Source organism: Microcebus murinus, chromosome 6, assembly GCF_040939455.1.
Source record: "Microcebus murinus isolate Inina chromosome 6, M.murinus_Inina_mat1.0, whole genome shotgun sequence".
NCBI classification, from domain to species: Eukaryota; Metazoa; Chordata; class Mammalia; order Primates; family Cheirogaleidae; genus Microcebus; species Microcebus murinus.
The window spans coordinates 24496445-24518807 of record NC_134109.1 but is presented as its reverse complement, the minus strand read 5'-3'; the positions used below and the strand labels follow the sequence as shown (position 1 = coordinate 24518807).

At 48.4% G+C, this 22363-nt stretch overlaps 1 protein-coding gene across 4 annotated transcripts in view; it reads left to right on the top strand.

Moving 5' to 3' along the window:
* The window catches only part of ADCK1 (aarF domain containing kinase 1), a 105496-nt gene that overhangs the window by 66247 nt on the left and 16886 nt on the right, over nucleotides 1-22363 (top strand). For 2 of the 4 annotated variants that reach the window (XM_012743128.2, XM_012743135.3), the window contains exons 5-7: nucleotides 1592-1750; nucleotides 12831-12989; nucleotides 18776-18892. In XM_012743128.2, the coding sequence (XP_012598582.2) occupies nucleotides 1592-1750; nucleotides 12831-12989; nucleotides 18776-18892 (435 nt within the window). The remainder of the gene's footprint in view (nucleotides 1-1591; nucleotides 1751-12830; nucleotides 12990-18775; nucleotides 18893-22363) is intronic. The other 2 variants (XM_076003832.1, XM_076003833.1) reach the window with 2 other exon arrangements.

The following is a 22363-nucleotide window of genomic DNA, read 5'->3' as shown; positions in this document are numbered from 1 at the left end:
TTCTAGCCCTGTTCTGGTTGCAGGGAATTCAGCAGTGAACAGAACAGCAAAAACCCCTGCCCGCTTGGAGCTGATGTTCTAATGGGGTTTATAGGGGTGACGGTCCTGGTGTTCTCCCATCCCAAGCCCAGTCCCATGACAAAGGATTCTTGTGCTGAGAGTGCCAGGGGGATAGGGGTGGATGACGAGGGAAGAATCTTGCCATTAGGGATCCTTGAACTTAGGAAGGAGGAAAAGACAAGTGTCTTGTGGGGGAGCAGGGAGCACCAGGCACAGGGAGGGGTTCCAGTAAGAATCTAGTGAGAAGGACGAGGGACCAGAAGCCAGACCCACCACTGTGACAGAGGAGCGTAGGCCCTTCCCCATGTGGCGCGTGGGCCTTTGGCCTGGGCGGGATGTTTGATAAATGGGATGGAGATTAGTGGAAGCTCCAAAAACGATGACAGGGCTGGAGGGACTCATTTATGAGGTGAGATTAGCAAAGTGACAGTGTGGCCTGGCAGACAGGATAGGGTGGTGGGCGTGGGGACTTCTGACGTCCGAGGAGCAGGGCGGTGGGGCGGGGCAGGGCAGAGGGGCTGCTGCGGAAGTGGGGACCAAGGGAAGAGTGGCACGGACTGAACAGGCCTCAGAGAGTGAGAGCCGGGGCGGGTGGCAGGAGGGAGGCATGGCACTGTTATATCCATACACATCTGTGCATGTGCATGTGAGACTGTCTGCACTTTCCACAGTCTTGGGGCCGTACAGGGGCTTAAAGAAATGGAGAGGACTAGGATTTCAGCCATTGTTGAAAAGGGCCATTGGGGGCTCCTTCCTATCTGGTAGGATATTCATATCTGGACCATGTAGGTGTGACCACTTGAGTCAGAAAGGATTTTTCTTTCAGGAGAATCGGTTTGGCATTTCTAAGAGGGAAGGAGGGAGAAGGAGAAGGAAGAGTAAGGAATATACTTTCCACTTCATAGAAACAGAATGTGAAGCACAGACAGGGTTGGCTGGCACTGTAGGTGAGGACCAAAAGCAAGGCTCTGGCTTGCAACCCTGGGATCTCTCAGGGTGGCTGGGCTGTGGCAGGCTCGGGGACCCATGTTGAGGCTGCTTCTTGGGCAGGGACGAGGGGCAGGTTCTTGGGTCTGGAGTCTCTGCCCAGGGCTCTTTGAGCTTTCCCAGTTGGTGAGATTGAAGGATTTTCCATCTGATCCCTGTCCTGGGCTGCCGTGGGCCTGAGTTCTGTTAAGTCTGGATTGTCACGTATGGTCGCCCAGGAGGCACAATGGATAATTAAATGGGTGGATGATGCACAGTTCTGAACACTCCAGAGAGCACCCTCTGGCTTTTGATGGAGTGCCCCCGTGCACACGCAGGACACGCCTACTACAAGCATCTTCTGTCCCTCTCTCTCTATATGCCTGGTGCAAAGCTCCATGGCGGCCAAGGGCCCAGGCGAGGCCCTCGGTTGGCGCATGACTGATAAAGCAGAAATCTGTTGTGAGGGCAGCGGGCAGCCCTGTCTCTGGCCTGTCTTCCTGGCCCCCTCTTGCTGGATTGGGTCATCTTCTCAACTGCTCTGTCCTCCCTCCACTCCTGGCAGATCCATGATTTGTTCACGAGCTTCGACGACACCCCTCTGGGGGCAGCCTCCCTGGCCCAGGTCCACAAGGCGGTGCTACGTGACGGGCGGACGGTGGCCGTGAAGGTCCAGCACCCAAAGGTGCAGGCTCAGAGCTCGAAGGACATGCTCCTGATGGAGGTGAGAGCTGTTTCTTCCTTTGTCCTCAGCCTACGTTGCCCCTGGATCCTGGCAGCCCCAGTGACGCTGGTTCAGGCTGGTGGGTGGAGGGTGGCCCTTTGAGCAGCAGAATAAGAGAGGAGGGCCGAGACCACAACAGAGGAGGGGGCATGGCAACTCTGTGATCACAAGACCCTGTGGTGGGGTCGTCAGTTCTTGTCCCTGGAAATTGCCTGTGATGGTCTCAGAACACTCTGAGCAGCTGCTGGGCCCTAGGGGGAGGGGACCTCGTGGGCGTGTTGCAGAAATGAGATGAACCAAACATGATTTCCTTGGGGGTATACAAAGTTACATCTTAACTTGTTAAATTATAACAAAAGGGAGTATGTGGTCTACAGGGATGTAAAAACAACATGCAGATCACATAGAAATATTTTTTGCAGATTGCAGGTTTGCTTATCTGATAGTTGTTTTGAATGGACATACCGTGTTTCCTCAAAACTAAGACAGGGTCTTATATTTATTTTTCCTTAAGAAGACACCCTAGGGCTTATTTTCAGAGGATGTGTTATTTTCCCCTCCAAGCCTCAGCTTGCAGCACTCACAGGATGGCTGGGACCTGACGGGGAGCCGACCTTGCTGGTGGGGCTGCCCACACCTTTATGGTCACCTCTGGGGTAGTAGCTGTCATGATGGGGTAGATGAGAAGGGCTGCTCGTCTTCTTTACTGCTCCGCGATGAAATGCATGGGTTGTGCAGATACTCTGTGTAGCCACGCCCATCACTAGGTCTTATTTTTGGGGTAGGGCTTATATTGGGCAAATGCTTAGAAATCCTGCTAGGGCTTATTTTATGGGTAGGTCTTATTTTTGGGGAAACACGATACTTACCTGCCTGAAAAGGGCCATAGGAAATGCCCTAGTGGACTCATAACATGCTCCATGTTTTCTAGCTCCATACTCAGAACAAGGGAGAAAGAGGGTGAGCTGGGCATTGCTTGGGGCAGTAGCCAGCACCCCACACAGGGAGATCAGCAATCTATTTAACATGCTAGCATGTCCCTCTCCTTCCTTTTCTCTGTCCCTGTCCCTTGTTCCCTTTTCTCACTCTGGAATCATAGTTTATTCTTTGAACTCATTCTAACACAACTTAACACATACATGGAGAGTCTCTTCTGCACCAGGCACTAGGTGGGTGCTGGGGACATGTGAGTGAGTGAGCTCCGTCTTCGTCTCACAGAGCTCCTCGTTTAGTAGAGGAGACAGTTTTGTCAACAGCCACAGTGTGGGGACGTGAGCTCTGTCAAAGGGGTATTTGCAGAGTGCCATGGACCACTGTGCCTAGATGGATGGCTGTTGCCCAGGGTCTGCAGCGAGGAGGTGACTCTTGAGATAGCTGGGCAGGGGGAGCACAGCCCAGCATGTGTGAAGGCCAGAGTCCTAGAGGAACAGGATGTTCAGATGGTATGAGCTGGGAGTGGCTGGAGATGAGGCCAGGAAGACAGACAGGATAGAACCAGGAGGGCCTTCCGTTCCAGCTAAGGTGTAGAACGGTGTACACAGGCAATGCTCAATACATATTTGTGGACCTGAGTAAATCTGATTTTCTCCTGTAGTCAGTGGGAAACCATTTAAGAATTTTAATAAGGGACTGTCATGGTCAGATGTGCATTAGAAATAAAAATCTGTTGGCAGTCTAGAAGATATATCGGAAGGCAGAAAGACTGTAGCCAGGAGACTAATTGGGTGGCTGCAGCACTGGTCTGAGAGAGAAACAATGATGTGAAGCAAGGCAGTGTGGTGGAGGTGGAGGAGATGCAGGGCCGGGGGTGGAGTCATCAGGACCATGTGACCTGCTTTACGTGGGGTGGGGGCAAGTGCTGTCATGAACGAGGAGGAGATTAAATGATTAAGTGTTGGTGCCTTTTACCATGTACAGTTGTGTCCCCTTATCGGTACAGGATACGTTCCAAGACCCCCAAAGGATGCTGCAAACCTTGAATAGTGCTGAACCTTGTGCATACTGTTTTTTCTTATATTACATACCAATGATAAAGTTTAATTTATAAATTATGCACAGCAAGAGAGTAACAACAGTAACTAATAATAAAATAGAACAATATGCTATAATAAAAGTAATGGCTGGGCGTGGTGGCTCACGCCTATAATCCTGGCACTTTAGAAGGCCAAGGCAGGAGAATCACTCGAGGCCAGGAGTTTGAGACCAGCCTGAGCAAGAGCGAGACCCTGTCTCTACAAAAAAATAGAAAAATTAGCTGGGTGTGGTGGTGTTTGCCTGTAGTCCCAGCTACTTGGGAGGCTGAGGCAGAAGGATCGCTTGAGCCCAGGAGTTTGAGGTTACAGTGAGCTATCATAATGCCACTGCACTCTAGCCTGGGCAATAGAGTGAGACTCTATCTCAAGAAACAAAATGTGAATGTGGTCTCTCTCTTTTTCTGTCTCTCAAAATATTGTACTCAGCTATTTTCAGGCCATAGTTGACTGCAGGTGACTGAAACCTAGGAAAGCAAGACCCTGGCTATGGATGGACTACCATATATCATACATGGATCAGTCAGGAAAAAATAAATTGCTCTAGGTATTTCAAACAGAGGGAATTTAAAACAGAAAACTGGATTTATAAGAGTCAGAATTGCTGAGAAGCCAGGTGGGGTGGTGAGACGGTCACCAACACAGTAAGCCACTGCCACTCTCAAGGTGGAGAGACAAAGAGGCGACGTGGTTCTCTGGAGCCCAGGAGCTGGGACCCCCTGGCAGAGGCTGGGACTGTGGAGAGCTTGTCCACTGGGAGCCAGATCACAGATGTGGGGCTTATCGCCTGGGAGTTGGAGCCACAGATGCTGTTTGAGGCAGAGGCTTTTTCACCTTCTCCTGTCCCCTGATATTCCATCAGCCTGCCAAACTTTGCTGGAAGCCAGTTAGTAGCAAGAGACCCTGGCAAATGTAGGTTCTCATGAGAGAGTAAGGGAGTTGGGATGGATCTCAGAGCAAAGCGACGTGAGTAGTGGCTCAAGCATGGGGGTAAGACGCTGCTGTCGGTAGTTTTGGATAAGGCTTTCCCTGTCCATCTGGAGTCCAGGCTGGAATATAGATTTAGGACTTAGAGGAAAGTTACTCATGGCAGCTGAATCTAGGGGAGTAGTTGAGATCACTTAGAGAAGGATTGTAGGGTTGTAAAAGAAGAGAGAGGGCAAGGAAAAAACCACAAGGAACATCACTGTTTCAGGCATGAGCCCACGAGGATAAGTGCATGACTAAGAAGGCATGGTCAGAGAGGCTGGAGGATAACCCAGATTGAGTCATGCTGCTACATCCAGTGGAAAAAAATTCAAGAAGAGAGCACTGTTATCAGTTATCTAATGCTGCATAATGACTCACTTCACAACTTGGTGGCTTAAAACAAGTCATATGTTTTGCTTGTGAATCTGCAGTTTGGCCAGGGCTTGGCAGAGAAATGCACTTGTTTTATGCTGGGGGTAGCTTGATAGGTGCTGGAGGAGCCACTCTCCAAGGTGGCTTATTCCTGTGGCTGGCAAGTTGGTGTTGGCTGTTGTCTGGGACCTCTGCTGGGGCTGTGGGCCAGGGCCTTAGTTTCTCTCCATGTCAGCTTCTACGTGGCTCTTTGGGCTTCCTCACAGCATGGTGGCTAGGTTGTAAGAGCAAATGTCCCAAGAGAGTAAGGCTGAAAGCACATCACAGTTTTGTGACCCAGCCTTGGAAGGCATATGGGATGACTTCTTCCTTACTCTATTGGAGGAAGCAGTCACAAAGGCCCCTTAGTTCAGGGGTGGGGATATAGACTCTGTTTCTTAATGGCAGAGTGGCAAGGTTCTAGAAACATATTAGAATGGGAGATATTGTTGCAGCCATTTAGGAAAGTATAATCTACCTGAATTACTCAACATTGTCAAATGGGAGATCAAATCAGTAAAGCACTGAGAAGAGTACTTTGGATTTGGTGATTTAGTATTGTTAGGAAGAGCAGCTACAGTGGCCTGAGGGGGGTGCAAGAGAATTAAGACCCAAGGAAGTGTAGAGACCCTTGATGTAGCATATACTGTTTTTAAATGTTTAGCTGTGGAAGGCTGAGGAGAGTTAGGGTCGTAGTTAGAGCAGAGTATGGCATTAAGTGCTGGGGAGACTCGAGCAGGCTTGTAGCTGATGGGGAAGGAGAGAGGATTGGGGGTTCAGCAGAGAATTAATTGCTAGATCAGATCCAGGAGAAGATTCAAGAGATTGGGCACCAAGAGCACAGGTGGAAACATTAGCCCCTGCTTAGCCTTTGTTTTGAGCTCAGAGGAAGGTGGTAGGGCTGGGCGCAGACGAGTGTTTGGGGCAGAGGGGAGAGGGGTAGGGAAAGTGGGCAGTGAGTGTGTAGTGGCCTGGTAGCCTCTATTTTTCCTCAGAAGTAGGAGGCAAGACCATCTGCTGAGAATGAGGGGGTAGAAGGTGGCACTGGAGGCTTGAGGTGGGTGAAGGTTTGGAGTACTTGCTGTGTGTGACAGAAGAGGGAGCTGGCTGGAGCGAGATGGCAGGACTGCTGGGGGACACTGGGCATCCTCCTGGAAACTTGAGTTTTTGAGCACCTGTCGGGGCTATGGAACAGCCATAGCTGGGAGAGAAGCGGGAGTCTTGGGCGATCCCTGGGCTTCCTAATTCCTAGCAGCCACTCCTGACTCAGGCAGGAGCTTGCCTCTGCCCAGCAGTGCCACTGGGGCCCAGTTGGGCTGGGAGGACAGCTGTCACTTTTTCTCTGCTCAGAGCCTCGCTGGCTCCCTAAGTAATGGTTGCTGTAAGGTCATAGCAATAATAGCAGTGATAAAGATTTGGCATCTTCCTCCCTAAGATAAGCATCAGATGCTCTTCTTGGGAAGCACGGCCTGGCAGGCTGTGTGCAGAGTACAGAGTGGCTCCTTGGCGGTGGCTGAGGCAGTGCTGGGCCAGGACTGCAAGGCACAGCCGAGATGCACACTCACAGCCTTCAGGAAAACAGCCCAAGGACCATCAGCATTAGCAGCAGCACCGGGTGGCACTGCCTTCTCACTGGGCTTGGTCTCTGGTGGGAAAAGTCCTGCCTGGGTCCTTCTCTGCTGCAAAAGCAAGAAGAGCCCATCTGGAAAGTTAGTTTTGTTTGATATTTGAAATGAGTTGTGTTTTCTTTCCTGAGTCCAGACCTAAATGGTATCTTGGTTTTAGGAATGACAACCCCAGAAAGGTGCTCAGGCATTCTTGGCAGGAGGATACTGATTTCTAGGGGTCATTGGGGCTCCATTAGCCACCAGAAACTTAGAGGGGAGGCAAAGCTACTTTTCTGCATAGCCCTCTGTGCCTCCTGTCTTGTCAGTTCCAGGTATTGTGTGTCATCCTCCTCTTTCCTGTTGCACATCTCTCTTCCCCCTAAGTTAGTTTTATTAAAAGGATTTGTTCTGTAAAATTTGGATTCAGTCAAAAAGCCACACTCACAGATCTAGAAGGCCACACATGGCCCCAAGGCCACAGTTCCCCACCCCTGCTTCATTGAGCACAGCCTGGCCTTTGGGAGGAAGGCCATCTGATGAAAGCAGTTCACACTAAAGAGAGAGTGACTGATAGGTTTAACCTCTGTATGTTTGCATTTTAAGAGGTGAACTTGTAAATCCAAATATATATCAGCTGTAAGGATAGAGGGGGATAGAGGCCTACAGGAGTGAGACTTTGGAACAAGGAGGTGGTGACTACTGGTTGTATCAGTTAGGATGCCTTTGGCTCTAGGAACCAGAAAATCCAATTTGACTGGCTTAAAAAAAAAAGAATCAGAAAGTCCAGCTGACAGTGGAATAGGTAATAGTAATCCATATTATCTCACATGTGAAGACATCTGGAAGTTGGATCAGCTGGACTAATCCAGCACCTCACTGTGGCTTGTGAGGACCCAGGTTCTTTCTGTCTTTCGCTCTGCCATCTCAGCTTCCTGGCTTGTCCTCCTAAGCGAGTGCCCTCAGGGGCCCAAAACAACTGCAGTAGTTCCTGTTGTTACAACTAGGTCACACCCAGATGCCAAAGAGGGCCTGTTTCTTTTTTGTTTGTTTGTTTTTCCCCCTCATGTTCCTTATAAAAAAGGAGTTCCCTAGTGGAATTTCCTTTATATCTTCTTGGCCAGAGTAATGCGCATACCTAAATCAGTCTTGGCAAGGGAAATGGGACCACCTGATTGGCTTAAACCAACCTTGATTCACCTTCTCAGGCTTGCTTTCCTTGGTGGACATGAAAGATGCACAACATTGGGGTTGTGTTAGAGAGGAAGGTAGGGGAGATGGCTGTTGGGTTGGCACCCCATAGCATGTGGCACCCTGGAGCTTTGAGTCTCCTGTGAACCTGGCATTCCTTTTGGGGAATGGAGGCGATCTCTGGGATAGACTGTTAATGATGGCAGAGAATGGGGGCTGATGCTCAGCAAATGGTGTTCGATGAATCTGATGGTGTCAATGACTTTGCACAAAAGAGAAAGGCACAGGCAAGGATGTTTTTCAGCTTTGTCATTATCACCTGATATTGTCCCTTTAATAGTTGGGGCAACTCTACTTCTAGATGCATGGCCAGTGACTCTTATTGATTTGAGTGGCTGTCCAGAGCCAGACTAATTGGGCCTAGAGATTGGAACAGTGATTCAGCAGGAAGGGGTGAACTGACGAAGCATAGTCCATCCGTCTGCTGGCGGGCTGGCTTTGCAGCAGTTCTTGTCTGCCCACATTAGCAGGGAGCTTAGCTGGCCACATCTCATTTCCATTCTCACTGCTTGAGGGCAGGGTAGGACTCAGATGATCTGTGAGCTGTGGGAAGAACATAATCCCCAGATCCCAACCACCCCCTATCACTCCGGGTTGTCTCTCAGGCTTCTGATTAGTGATAAACATCCCCTTGCTCTGTCACCCTGAAGGAATCTAACTCATGGCCAAGTACTTTGCCCACCATGTACCACCAGTCCTTAAGGCTCTCTTCTATGTTCGGGCGGAACTCTCTGGCCTGAGCACCACTTGATGTCATTTGGCCCATCCCAAGGGTCTCTAAAAATAAAGACCTGTGACAGTCATGTTTTTGTCTTTTTTTGAGCAGCATTTGCAGTGCGTGCTGTCTGTCATCTTGTTTCTTTACTAAATGTGTTGATTGAACAGTGGGTGGCTAGGTAATGTTTGTGTTGGCACAGAATCCAACAGTGATTTTATTTTTAAAAATATATGTAAAAATATCCAGAGACGTAGGCCATCCCATGGAAACTTCTCTTCACACTATAAATCTGTTTTCTAAAACGTGTGTACTTTAATAACTTATCAGAACAAAGATAAACCCCATGAATGGCAAGCTATTTACATCACTCTGAATTGATTTTCGATCCTTGTCGGACATTCATTTTTACCAGTTTGGATTGGTACAGGCGTTCTATTTAGTGTGCTCTTTTTCTGTAGCACATTATTTCTTTTATAATATATAATAACTTGATAACAGTAACTCGCATTTCAGTTGCATTTTACAGTTTACAAAGCTCTTTCTGTGTCTTATCTTGAGCTTCCTATTGTGCTGTCCTGTATTGTGTTGCATGAGGCAGGGCTGCTTAAAGAAAGAGCAAGAAAAACCTGGGTCTAGATCCTGTTTTGGCAATTATAAACTATGTGACCTTGACCTCGAGGAACCTGCTTTTCTTCTACGTAAAATTGGCAAGAAGAGGATTAAATAAGAGTGTCCGTAAAGTGCCTTGTAGCACAGTGCCTGGCATGTAGTAGGTACTAAATAATGATAATTTCCATTTTTTTTTCTATTGTAAATAACAGTCACTAGTTTTCAAATTTCTATGTGACTGTTCATTTTCCCCATTATATTTCTTTGTGGCCCATGATTGATTTTTTTCCTCCTGTGAGCCAGTGACCCTACCAGGAAAATAGTTTTATTATTTTACCTTGAAGAAAGTACTAATTTTTGAATGTACCTTGATTGACTCATAAGGTTCCAGATCAAGTAGAGAATTCTCAGGGATTCTGAAACTATGGTTCCTCCAAATTCATAGGTTCTTGCTCTTTCCACCAAGACCTCAGAAACAGAAAAACTCAATCCCTTTGGATAATACACAGGTGAAATTATAATTATCTCAGAGGAGACAACAAACTCTTTGAAACATTCATTTGTTCATTCATTTATTTATTCAGTCATTTGTTCATGTGAGTATCTGATAAACATCTGCTGAGCGTTAAGTACGAGGTAGGTGCTGGTGAAAACATTGGCTGCTGGAAGAATTTTATGGAGAAGATACATTTGGGGAGAAAAATCAAAAAGTTGAATTGATAACAACACCTGTTTTATTTTAGTTGATTGCATCTGTTGTCAGAAAGGAAAAGTGAAATGAATCTGCTTAGGGCAGGCTAAATGGATTCATCTAAGAAGGGAATTGGATGAAAACAGAAGGTGAAACTGAGGAGTTTTATTTTATTCTCTTCAGCCAAGAAAAAGTCTAAAATGACAGCAGCCCAAAACTACTTGGACCAGATGACTCTTAACCTGACCTCCCCTCCCCACCAGTGAATTTCAAGGGTCTGGTGAACCCCCTGAGTTATGTGCAAAATTATGTGAGTATGTACGTTTTCTGGGCTTCCTAGCTGGCATCAGGTTTTCAAATTGATGACCTCCCATAAAGGGGATGGTGACCTCCCATAAAGCTAAGAACCACTGACTCCCGTTCAAACAAGCCTTTTCAGTTTAAAGTGACCAAGGGACTGACCCACAACCCACAGAATGCTTAAGTAACCAGTTTTATGAGCACTGTAAAGTTTTTTGGGTTATGAATCAGTTTATTAATTAGTTATTAGCAATTATTAATAAAATCTATGCATGCTTTTATGATTAGTGACATTAGGTATTAATAATAACCAATAGTGTTAGTAATGACTAATTATGTAATTGATTAGTAAGAGAAAAAAATCTTTAATGTGCCTCTCAGTGCTGTTTGGACATTAATAATAATTTAAAATTTCACAAATAACAATGACCATACAATAAATGAGGAGTTGTTGCTTGGCTAGAAGCTTCATTCCCCTCCCCCCGCCCCCCCCAGTGATAGGCCTCTCTAGGCTACAGGTAGCTCCCTGTATATACTCATGTCTGGCCCAGGATAATTACGTAGAAGGTAATCAGTAAATACTGATTGAACAAATGAGGGGACCTCACTGTGGCTCCTTTCCTTGCCCTGCCTGGGCTAGGCCCTCTGAGATTTTGGCTGGAGCAAAATGCTGTGGGGCTTTTCTCAGAGCCCAGAGAGTGGAATTCAGGTGCCTTCGATGGGGTGCTTGGCCACAGCCCCGGTGAGTCGCTTCTGTTTCCTGTGCTCCTGCTCTGCCCCAGCTTTGGTGGCTCCCGAGGGCCAGCTGAGGGCACTGTGACGAGATGCGATGTCTGGAGGCTGCCGTGCCCGGGTGCCTGGTCTGACACGTGCAGTCTGGGCCTTTCCGTTGCCACCTCTCCCTCCTAGACTCATGTGACACAAACAGAAACAAAACATAAACTAAATCGATTATCATAAGGTCACAGGTCCAGCCCATGAAAGACCAGACAAGACTGAAAAGAAACTAAACTACATCCTAAGATAATTAAAAAGGGGTTTGGTAGAAATTGAGTATAATAGCCCTGTGTGGTGATTCTTTTAGAATGGCATCTGGTACATCACCCAGGACATAGAGTTTAAAAACAAAGCCCTAAGTGCCTTTTAGTTAATGGCCTGGCTTTAGATTTATTTCTTTTGGCTCACACGTGCCTAACGCCTTTTTGGACATAACATCATAGACCAGGGCAAAAAGAAGCACAGGGCAAGGCTCTTAGCCATGGCCCAGTAAGTCCTTCTGGGGAGGTTAGGGGAAGGTCTTTTGATACCACCAGGCCCATGGCTTTTTAGTCCTTGCTCCTTGCAGTCCACTGTAGCCAGGGCTGGAGGTGGGTGTTTTCAGAGAACTCGGACTGCAATCTATACCAAGAATTACTGGGAGCATCAGTCAGTGGTTGTCCCCAGGCCTGGCTTTGAACACCGACAGGAGAGCATATGGGAGAGCAGGGGAGTTGCCTTCTGTGTTTCCCTTTCGGAATTCTGGAACACCTTCCACATCCCTGGTATCGCCCTTGCTCGCTCACTGCAGAGCCATCACCCGTGAACTTGTGAAACCGTCTCAAATCTGGGGCCCTGGTGGTGGGGCAGCCCAGGACTGAGTCCGTGCCCACGGAGGGGCTGTGACGTGCTCTTCCCATCTCACTGGGCTCTTGTTCTCTGCCACGATGTTTAATGTCACATCATTAAACTGACACCTGGGTGCCAGATTAAGTCTTCTAAAACCCTCCTTTTATCACGTCATTGCTCAAGAATCTACTGTGGATCCAAATTGCCAAAAATTCATGCTTTTTATCCAGATGGACAAATACTTTATCTCTTGTCATGTCCAGCCTTGTTTTCTTATTCCAATTTAACTTTTTTAATGAAATATTTTAGACATACAGAAAGCATAGGAAATAATATGATAGATGCTTGAGTACCAACCAGTTAGCTTAAAAAAGAAAAAAAAAATGACGTTACAGTTGAAGCACCCTCTCAGTGCTTTGTAAATGGGACCACGAAGAACAAATCTGGGAGCAGCAACAGCAGCAGTCGAGCGGAGTGCTTCAGAGTAGGGGCCTTGGAGTTGGGTAGACTCGAGTGGAATTCTGGCTCTTACTTCCACTGCTGGGCGAATTTGGGAAAGTCATATAACCTCTCAGAGCCTCAGCTTCCTCATCTATGAAATGGGGATGATAGGATGTGCATCTGTGTACCTCCCAGAGTTGTGAAGATTAAGTGGGGTGGTAAGTAAAGTGCTTAGCCCGGTGCTGGGCACATGGGGAGTGCTTAGCAGACAGTAGTCATGGTTACTGTCGGCTGTCGTCATTTTGGACTTGGTGTAGACTACAGAGATGGACCCCAGAGGAGCAGTTTCCCCACCCATCCTTACTCTAGGGGGGACCCACAGGAGGGTGGGAAATGTACCTCTCTTGGTGGGTGCTGTGGGCTGACTGATGGGGTGCTTGGTGGATTTCAGGTGCTCGTCCTGGCTGTGAAACAGCTATTCCCAGAGTTTGAGTTTATGTGGCTGGTGGATGAAGCCAAGAAGAACCTGCCTTTGGAGCTGGATTTCCTCAATGAAGGGAGGAATGCTGAGAAAGTGGCCCAGATGCTCAAGCACTTTGACTTCTTAAAGGTAGGCAGGGCAATCAGGAGTGGGGAGGTCTGGTGGAGGAGTGGGGGGCTTGGTGTACCCCCTTTCAGGACATAACTGGGACATCTCTCTGAGCCTTCTTATTGAGGATGAGTGATTTTTCACTGCTGGTGCATATTAAAGCCCTTGAAGGCAATTTATAAGGAAATACCAAGTGTGACTGTTGACCTGTTCATCAATTAAACAGATATTTATTGAATAATCGACAATTGCAAGACACTGAGCACTACCCAAAGGCCTATATGCCATGGTCTGTGCCTCCATGAAACACAGAATGATGGTGATGATGGTGGTGATAGCTAATGCTACTGTATTCTGGCACTGTTGCAGCCATATGTATATTACATTAGCTCATTTAGTATGTGGTTAGTTCTGCTATAACACAACTTGCGTGTTCCTAGAAATCACCACAGTATATGCAGAATGGCACAATGGAAACCACAGGGCCTATGGAGAAAGTGGAGATAGGGGGATGACACTGAAAAACTTCATCAGTAACAGAAAGCAAAAGAAGATAAGAATAAAAACAATAGCATAGTTTTACAGACGTTAAATGTCAAAGAAATACATAAGACCACAATATATGCATGGCACTTTACCTTGAAATCTGCTTGTGGAAGTGGCTTCAGAAGGGTTACTGCTTGTGAATTATCGCGTGGTGGCGGACATAGGGTTCTCTGACGTGGGCCGGAAGGCTGTATCACCAGACAGGGTTGACTCAGCCACGCGCAGCGATGTTTGAGGTGTGTGTGTGTTTTGTGTATTCCCAGGTGGCATGCGTCAGCCAGATACAGGTTTCTGCATTCATAGTGTTTCTTGCAGTTGATAGTGCATGTAAGCCAATAGAAAATTTGCATTTTGATGAAACTGTTTCCTAATATGTCAGTCACACTGGAACAAATTTGTGTTTTCAAAACAAGTATTATAGCAGAACTGCCCTATGTAATAGAAGACACTTAATGTGAGAAACAATATTCAATGGTACAAAGTGACAGCTGTATCATGACAGGTATTGTAAGTGCTCCAAGGACTCAGAAGAAGGGACTCCCATGGTCCATCAGGTCAGGGCAGGCTCTTCCGAGGAGTGGCACTGAGCTGGTCTTTGAAGACCATCCTGATGTTCCCCATGGGGCACCCAGGTTGGAATGAGAGAGGTGAATGCCAACACCCTGTTCTTCCAACACTCCTTGTCCTTAGTGGGTTTTGTGCCTGTTACCCAGGGGTATGTACCCCTTCATCACAATGGTGCAGGGGTTGGAGGGCCCCTCTGGTGGTTTACACAGAGAGCTTGGCTTTCAACTCTAGAAGAGATCAGCCCTTCTGTCTTTACTCATGAGGCCTGGAGAAGGCAGGAGGGGGGTCCCAGAGCTCTCGGGAGCTCTGTGTGCTAGTTCTAGAGCAGATGGTCAAGTAGCTCTCTTCTTGGGGAGAGTGGCTCAGAACATTGAATGGGAAGGGCTCTGTTGTTCTGGACTGAAGTGTTCATATGGCTTTTGGAGACATCATGAGAAACGGAGTTAGTGTTTATATTTTTGCTGTCTAGAATGACAGAGATAGAGTGACTAAGGATGTGTCTGTATCTCACCAGTTGATAATCCTAAAGCTCAGATCACAGGAGGAAAAACCACAGCTGTGGTGATCAGTGCAGTGTCTTGACACATTGATTTTGGTGGATGGTGTAGCCACTGGAGGAGTTTAGCTCTTTGAGTGTGTTGGGGGTCAGGTCTGTCTTTGATGCTCCCAGCATGCTTGATTGGCATTTAGTGGGCCGCCATTGTAGACATGGATGTGCAGATCCTCTTATGCATGTAAATCCAGACGTGCAGACAGATCTGGTGACACTGCCCCAGCCTTGAAGCTCAAACCATCAGTTCAATGAACACTTGGGTATCTCAGACAAATAACGATGTTAACTAATTAAGATAATACTGTGGCATCTAAGATATGCTTCTACTTGCATATCCCATTTCTTTCATTCCTTTATTAAGCCTTTCCTGAATCTGTTGTGCTCGGAGCTGGGGGTTGGCCCCTGCCCAGAAAACTTTCCATCTAGTGGGGGACCATATGCAAGTTAGTTAGCCCTGAGACAGACAATTATCCACATTTCTCATGGATAGTCCCAAGAGGCAGGACTTAATTCCACCCAGGATATAGAGCTCATGAGGGAGCTTCCAAGAAGTATTGACTATACAAAGGGGTGGGCAATATTTCTTGAATATTTGTTTCTTCTGTCTTGTGCTGCTGCATTGAACACTGTGCAGGTAGTATGATGTTGAACGCTTCCAACAGCCATCAGCCCATTGTACAGATGACAGTTTGAGTAAAGGAGCTACAGCCACAACCCAGATTTTCTGATTCCAAGTCTGGTGCTCCTCTCAGCATCCTCTGCTGCCTTTTACCCGGCAGGGGTGCCCCTCAGAGCCAGAACTATGAGCAGACAAACAGAACCATCTCCTGCACCGTTCCCATGGAAACAGCAAAATTGTACCCTGGCTGGGGCCAACTAGCAACTGCCAGACCAAGACACATAATAATAACAATAACAAACATTTTTCAAACGAAGATGCCAAATGGGTAAATAATTAATGTACCAATTTGACCTGCTGCTTCCAAAACTCTCGCCCCATTCCTAAGATGATGCTGGAATTAAGGCTCCCGAGTAATTAATTTTGCCTAAACACGTAACAAGCGGGAAGAGAATTTTGCACTGTGAACCCTGCTCAGCTCTTCAGCCTGGAGATGGATTGCTTTTGCACACTGGCAGCCCATCACAACATCTGTGCATAATGAAGCTTCAGCAAAGAGTTCACCTCTTGGGGTGTGAGGCGTCTTCCTGCGTTTTGTGGGGTTTAAGAACCTCAGCCCTGTCAAACTTTTTAAACGGGGAATAAACAAAAAGAAAAAGAACAAAAAACTATAAATAAAAAATATTAAAATTAAGGAAAGAAAAAAAATAAAAATAAAAACAAAGAACCTCAGCCCTGGGTTGCAAATCTCCAGGCCTCAGACGAGCATGTGAATGTGGTGACAGGGAGATTGGGAGAGGGTGAGGGGCAGCCAGGCCAAAGGTCAAGACCAGCACCGTGAGTTTGGCATCAGAGTGGGAGGGGAGGGCACAAGACAAGTGGTGAGGTTTGTGACTAACCTGGGGCCAACTGGGGACAGAGTAGCAGGAGAGAAGGCTCATAGCTACAGGGTTTGGGACCTGAAGAGGCTAGAGTATGTCTGTGTGCCTGGAGGTGCGGATGGGTGAGGGCCATCTCACAAGCAGGGCCACCCCAGGGTTTCTTAGTGGGAGCTGAGAACCCCGGGACACAGGGTGGACATACACTGAGTGTGTGCTCTTGGGGAAGCATCATAGCTTCCTAACCACCTCAAAGATTAAGAACCCCTGATGTGTAGTAATTAGTATGCAATATTTTTATGTGTCTGTGCTGTGGTAGACACTTCTTGGAGTGTTTTACATGTATTTACTCTTTAATCCTTATAATTGCCCCACAAAGGACGTGCCGTTATTAGCCTCAGATCATCAGAGAGGAAACTGAGGCCCAGGGCGATCAAACCATTTGCCCAGGGTCACACAGCTTACCGGTAAGGGGCAGCCGGGCTCCAAAGCCTCTGTGAAGTGAATTTCACCCCAAGCCCTCGTGCCCACATGGTGAGTTTAGGGGCAAGTCACTTTCCTAACTGAGCAGGGAGCACTTGGGCACTTGCCGTCGTTTCCACGTTGCATCTGTTGGGGTGCACCTGCAGTCCTCGAGCTTGCATGGCAAACCCCTCTGTTGCCCAGGTTTGATGTGTCAGATCTGAGCAGCTGAAGCCAGGGGCACAATCCATTTTAGACTGGAGGGAGACTCAGGAAGGGGAGAGGGAGGGGAGGGAGACCTCAGCACACTCAGGAGGACCCTGATTAACAAACACAGAGAATCTCCAGCCTTTGGGTTTTCTCTTTCTACCTGTGACTCTTTCCTGGCTGTTCTCCAAGCTGCCCTAGGCAGGCCTAGCTGGGGGTTTGACTTCCTGTCTCCAGAGCCCCAGGGGTCCACCGTTAAGCCTAGGTTTCCAGACAAACCCACTGGGAAGAACTTAACCCCAAAATATGTCGCTTTCATGTAAGCTATGAGCAAAAACAACAAACTTGCACTCATCTTTAAAAAGGTACTTTTTGAAAAATGCCTAGCAAGTCTACATTTTAAGTTCAAGGTAGCAGAGAGTTACAGATTTCTCTATTGGCCCAGATTTCAAATGGCAAAAACCACAGGGAAGTAGCAAACCAAAATAGCAACTTGATTTTCGTCCAAGCAGAGCATTTTACTAGTATATGTGGCCCCTTTACCCTCAGAGCTCCTTACTGAGATGGGGCGAAAACAGTTCTTCTAGCGAGGAAGACTAAGGCATAGAGGAGTTACAGGGCTGCTCTCGCATGCAGCAGTTTTTAGCAGAAGTGGGAACAAGGAATAGGTTTCTTGGCTTGAGGGCCACTATGTTATTACTAGACAAGTTTATTGGGTTAGGGTGAAGGAAGATCTTATTCTCCACAACATTTCAATTAGCTGCCCTTATTTCTTTATTTGTAAGAGAAGACAAACCCATCAAAATTCTGGGGAAACATGGCATGCCCAGCAGTTCCTCCCTCCTGGCTTACGGGGGTCCTGACGGATGCCACTCTCTCATGGCAGGCCAGCAGCCCTGGTGTACTCCAGTCTCTTGCCTACTCCTGGAGAAATCTGTTCTCTTTTTGGGTTTTGGGTGTTCTCAGAGTCAGAGGGAGTTGGAGAGTGTATCAGTTAGTAATGCATTTGGTTGCAAGTGTCTGAAAGCTCCATTTAGACTATACTAAAGGAAAAGGATTTATTTTCTTCCCATAGCAAGGGGGCTTGTAGCAGTTGTCTGCTCATATTGTTTTTGTGGTTTGACAGTATCAGGGCTGGCATCGCGGTGATTTTCTTGGATTTTTCTTCATGGTCGCAGTATGGCTGCTGCAGCTCCAGGAATCACTTTCAAGGCAGGAAGAGAAGTGGAAGAAAAGTAGCACCATACAAACATCCCCTTTTATCAAGAAAATAACAACCTTCCCAGAATCGCCTAGCAAACCTCCACTTATGTTCATAAGCCAGGACTGTGTCCCATGGCCATACCTACTACACAACAGGCAAGGAAAGTATTGATATTTAGGTTTTTTTCCTCTCTAGAGAAGAGGAAGATTGAGAATAGATGTTGGGGTAAGATCTAGCGTTGTCTGTCACAGGGGCTGGTAGGAAACTGATGTGAGAGACAAAATCTATCATCTGGTAAAGATTTACTCATCCGCTCAATGCATATAACACACCCAATACCCAGGTGAAAAAACTGAGGCAAAGAGTTAAGATTCATGCGAGGAATCTGACGTGGGCCTGATGGTGGGATGGAGACAGGGAAATAGCTTTAAACACCCACATCCAGGCATGAGGTGTTTCACATATTTTCTTCCCAAGTTCAATTTTAGTTTTGGCCCTCAACAGTATGTGGGATGCAGGGGGGAGGGTGGAGGAGGCCATTCTCTGAGGGATTGGGCTGGGGCCTAGCTGGCAGGGGTGGAGCAGCCTGCCTCTCTCAGCCTGGCCACCACCGCTCTCCGCCCCCAGCCTCTGCTGAAGTCCCTCGTGGGTCTCTTCTACCCTGTTCTGGGAGGGAGTATCTGCTGCTGTCTGACGCACTGTGGCTTGTGTGGACCTTCCCCTGACTCCCAGCCTCCCTGGACCGTTCCCACCTGCCCTTTCTTCTCCTAGGTCCCCCGAATCTACTGGGAGCTGTCCACCAAGCGGGTCCTCCTGATGGAGTTTGTGGACGGCGGGCAGGTCAATGACAGAGACTACATGGAGAGGAACAAGATCGATGTCAACGAGGTGAGGTCGAGGGGTGGGGGCTGCTGTGCCAGGGGATGTGGGCTTGGTCGGGTTGCCCAGGTGAGGCCTCAGAGTCTGGCCCCACTGTCTGCCTGGACAATTACAAACTCTCTGAGCAAGAAGGACCCTTCTGGGTCATCCGGGCCAACCCTCTGTACACAGGGCTGCAGGGAAATGCTGAGTCCCACCCTGCACCTCCTGCCTGGACGAGAGCGATTGCCGTCCTTTCTTCTGGTGTCATCTGAGCTCCTCGCAGTTGGGCGGCCACAGAGGACGGTGGTGCAGAGTCAGTGGGACTCAATCCTTCTGCCTCTGTGGGGCCTGTTTACAATCCCCTACCTCTTCCCACTCTCCCCTCTCCCTGCCACTACACAGATCTCAAGGCATCAGACAAAAAGGGGGCAGCAGTAGCCAACTGCATCAGCTTCATAAAGTAGGGAGGAAAAGGGTGGGCTCGTGTCTCCCACCTCCCATCTCCTCCGTCTCAGGGAAAACTGGCCAGTGGTGGGGCCTGTACCCCGTTTTCTGTTTCTTGGTTGCAACAGGGTCCCACAGGAAGGGGTGGAGTTGGACTCTTTCAACAACATTCATCAGTTTTTAGGCCCTGCTGTGTGCCAGGTGTGGGGTTCACGGGGGAACCAGACCCAATCCCTAGTGCCTAGCGTGGGAGTCAGATGCGCTTCTGAACCCTTCAGCCACATCTCAGGCAGCAAGAGGGGAGTGAGCCAGACCCCAGGGGCTGCGGGGAGGAGGAGGCGCTCACCCCTGCCACTGTCTGCATCCCCAGCAGCATGAGTAGGAGTTTGCCTGCGGGGGACTGGCTCTTCGAGGAAGGGGAAGGGAATGGATGAAGCTGGGCAGGCTGGGGCAGGGTTCCTTGGGGCACATGGGGAGGTACACATGGAGACAGATGGTGAAGGTTTGGGGTGTGAGCCAGGAGGTGCTGGGGAATCACTGAAGGGTTTTGAGGAGTGCAGCGATGTGACCTGCCACTCCAGCCGGCCGCGCGGGAGGAAGCAGTGCGGGGGCCAGACCTGGGGAGGTGAAAGTTCTCTCCTACTCTGCTGCCCCCGCCCCCGAGGCAACACTTGAAGATGAGCATGTGGTCCCAGTGGTGAGAAGGCCCAGAGGAGAAAGCCACATTGGCCCAGCAGATGGACCAGCTGGGGTGGCAGGGGGTGTGGTAGTTGCACAGGCCTCCTAGTGACCTCTGTAAATGGGGCTAAGGATGGGACCTCTGAGAGGCGTTGCAAGGACTATTTAAGTTAGGGCACGGGCAGTACTTAGCATAGTGCCTGCTGTGTGGTGAGTGCTTTAGAATGGTAACTAGATTGTGGTTGATTTCATTATATTGTCCTGGGGCCTATCCTTTCCTTCTTTGTCTCCTTCTACCATTAGTGTTTATTGAATGCCTGACTCCCTGTGTCGAGCCCTTTTCTTCTGAATAAACTTATGAGAGTGGTCTTATCATCTCTGCTTTGCAGATGAAGAATCAGAGAGGGGAGGTAACTTGCCCAAGGTCATACAGCTAGTAGAGCTGGCATTGAAACCCAGGTCTGCCTGATCCCACTACTCTTGGGCTGCATGAAAGCATGTGAGCTGCTGCCGGGAACACGGCAGGGAAAGCTGTCGTTACAGCCAGCTGAGGCTTCTAGGAAAGCTGTGGTTACCTGACTTGGGGAACAGTGCTCCAAGCACCCCTCTGGGGGCCGTGGAGTATGGGTGGCCTGTGGGGAAGCTGCAGGGACACAGGGCCCAACCTGTTTCCCCCAGGGCAGCACTGCCGTGGCCTGAGCTGCCTGTCGGGCTTTCCTGGGAGCGTTCTGCCTGGGGGAAGAGGATGAGCAGAAGGATAATTCACCCTTCCTCTGCACAGATGGGGAGAAAAGCACAGAGAGAGCAAATGCCTTTCCTGAGGTCGCTCGGCCAGTGACATAGCTAGGGGCCGCCCTGACTCTGCTTCCCTCACTGCAGGCATCAGCGGTGGGAGCAGGGAGGGTGTTCGGGCGGAATACCAAGTCTTTGGCTCCAGTGAAGAAGGAATCGGATGGGATGAGAGATCACCCTTGGCTTTTCCTGGACAGCCTTAAAGGGAGCAGCATCTCTCTGCCTGCTGCTCAGGAGAGATCCCAGAGGCCTCACCCCCAGCCAGGTTCCTGGCATTTACTTACTACCAGCTGCGGTGGGATTTGCATTCCAGCAGCACCCTCACATCCATTAATCTCCTTGGATCCAGCAAGCCCAGAGCTGTAACGGCGTTTAATCAGAGGCAACTTTGATTTTCCAGGACAAGTACAGACAGAAAGATGCACTCTGGTACTGTTGCTTGCTTGTGGCCAAGTGAGGGGCCTGGGAGGAGGGGGCAGCTGGGCCAGAGGTGAGCAGTGGGAGCTGGGCAGGGTGTGCCCTCCGAGGCCTGGGCTCATCTGCTCCTGCCTCCGCCCTCTTGCAATACCTTGCAGATAAAGCCAACGGTCTGTGCAGAGCAGGTGCTTGGTAGGCATCCATAAATGAGCGAACAGGTAAATAAACCAGCCTCATGCTCTGGGTTGGCCTCTGTGAGGCAGGGCAAGGGGAGAGTGTTGGCTATCTTCTGTGTACATGCAGAATGGCGCCTGCTGATGTCACAGTTCTTTGGGAATAACAATAATTATTATAAGCAACTAATATGTACCAGGCATGTGACACATATAATCTCTCCTCCTCATAGCTATCCTGTGAAGTATTAATATATATTATTAACCCTGTTTACAGATGAGGAAGCTAATGCTCAGAGAGGTTAAACAACTTACCCAATATCACACAGCTAGCAGGGGCAGAGCCAGGATTTGAAACCAGGTCTGCATAACTCCAAAGTCCTTGTTCCTTTGCTGTCTCCATCTCCCTCCCAGGGATCTACCTTGGGCTGATGGAACCTGGAGCCACCTGGTTGATGGCCCACATCAGCAACTACTCAAAGGGGCTGGAGCACCGAATGGAGGCTTTGCCCAGTCCCCAAGCACTTCTCTCCCTGGCATATATCAAGGGTCACTTTATCCATTTTTATAGAAACATTTTTCCATTTTTTCATACCTAACTTTAGGAGACATGAGAAGACCATAATAAGTTAATGCACAAGCAGCACTTAGCACAGTGCCCTGCATGTGGGTTCCTAGCATCCCAGAATGATAGTGAGATGATTGTTATTGTTGTTTTTGTTGTTGTCATCATTGGGCCCTGTTTTTTCCTCCTTTGTCTCCTTTTACCATTAATGTTTACTGACTGCCATGTGCCAGGCCCCGTCTGCATTGTCAGCTTACGAGGGCGGCCTCATTGTCTGCATTTTGCAGATGAGGAATCAGAGACTCAGAGAGGGAAGTTAAAGTATTAATATTACACCTCGGCTCACAAATCTTAACTGTACCCTTCCATGAGTTTCCATATGGATATACCGTGTAATCACCCTCCAGATAAAGTCACAAGTCATTTCTA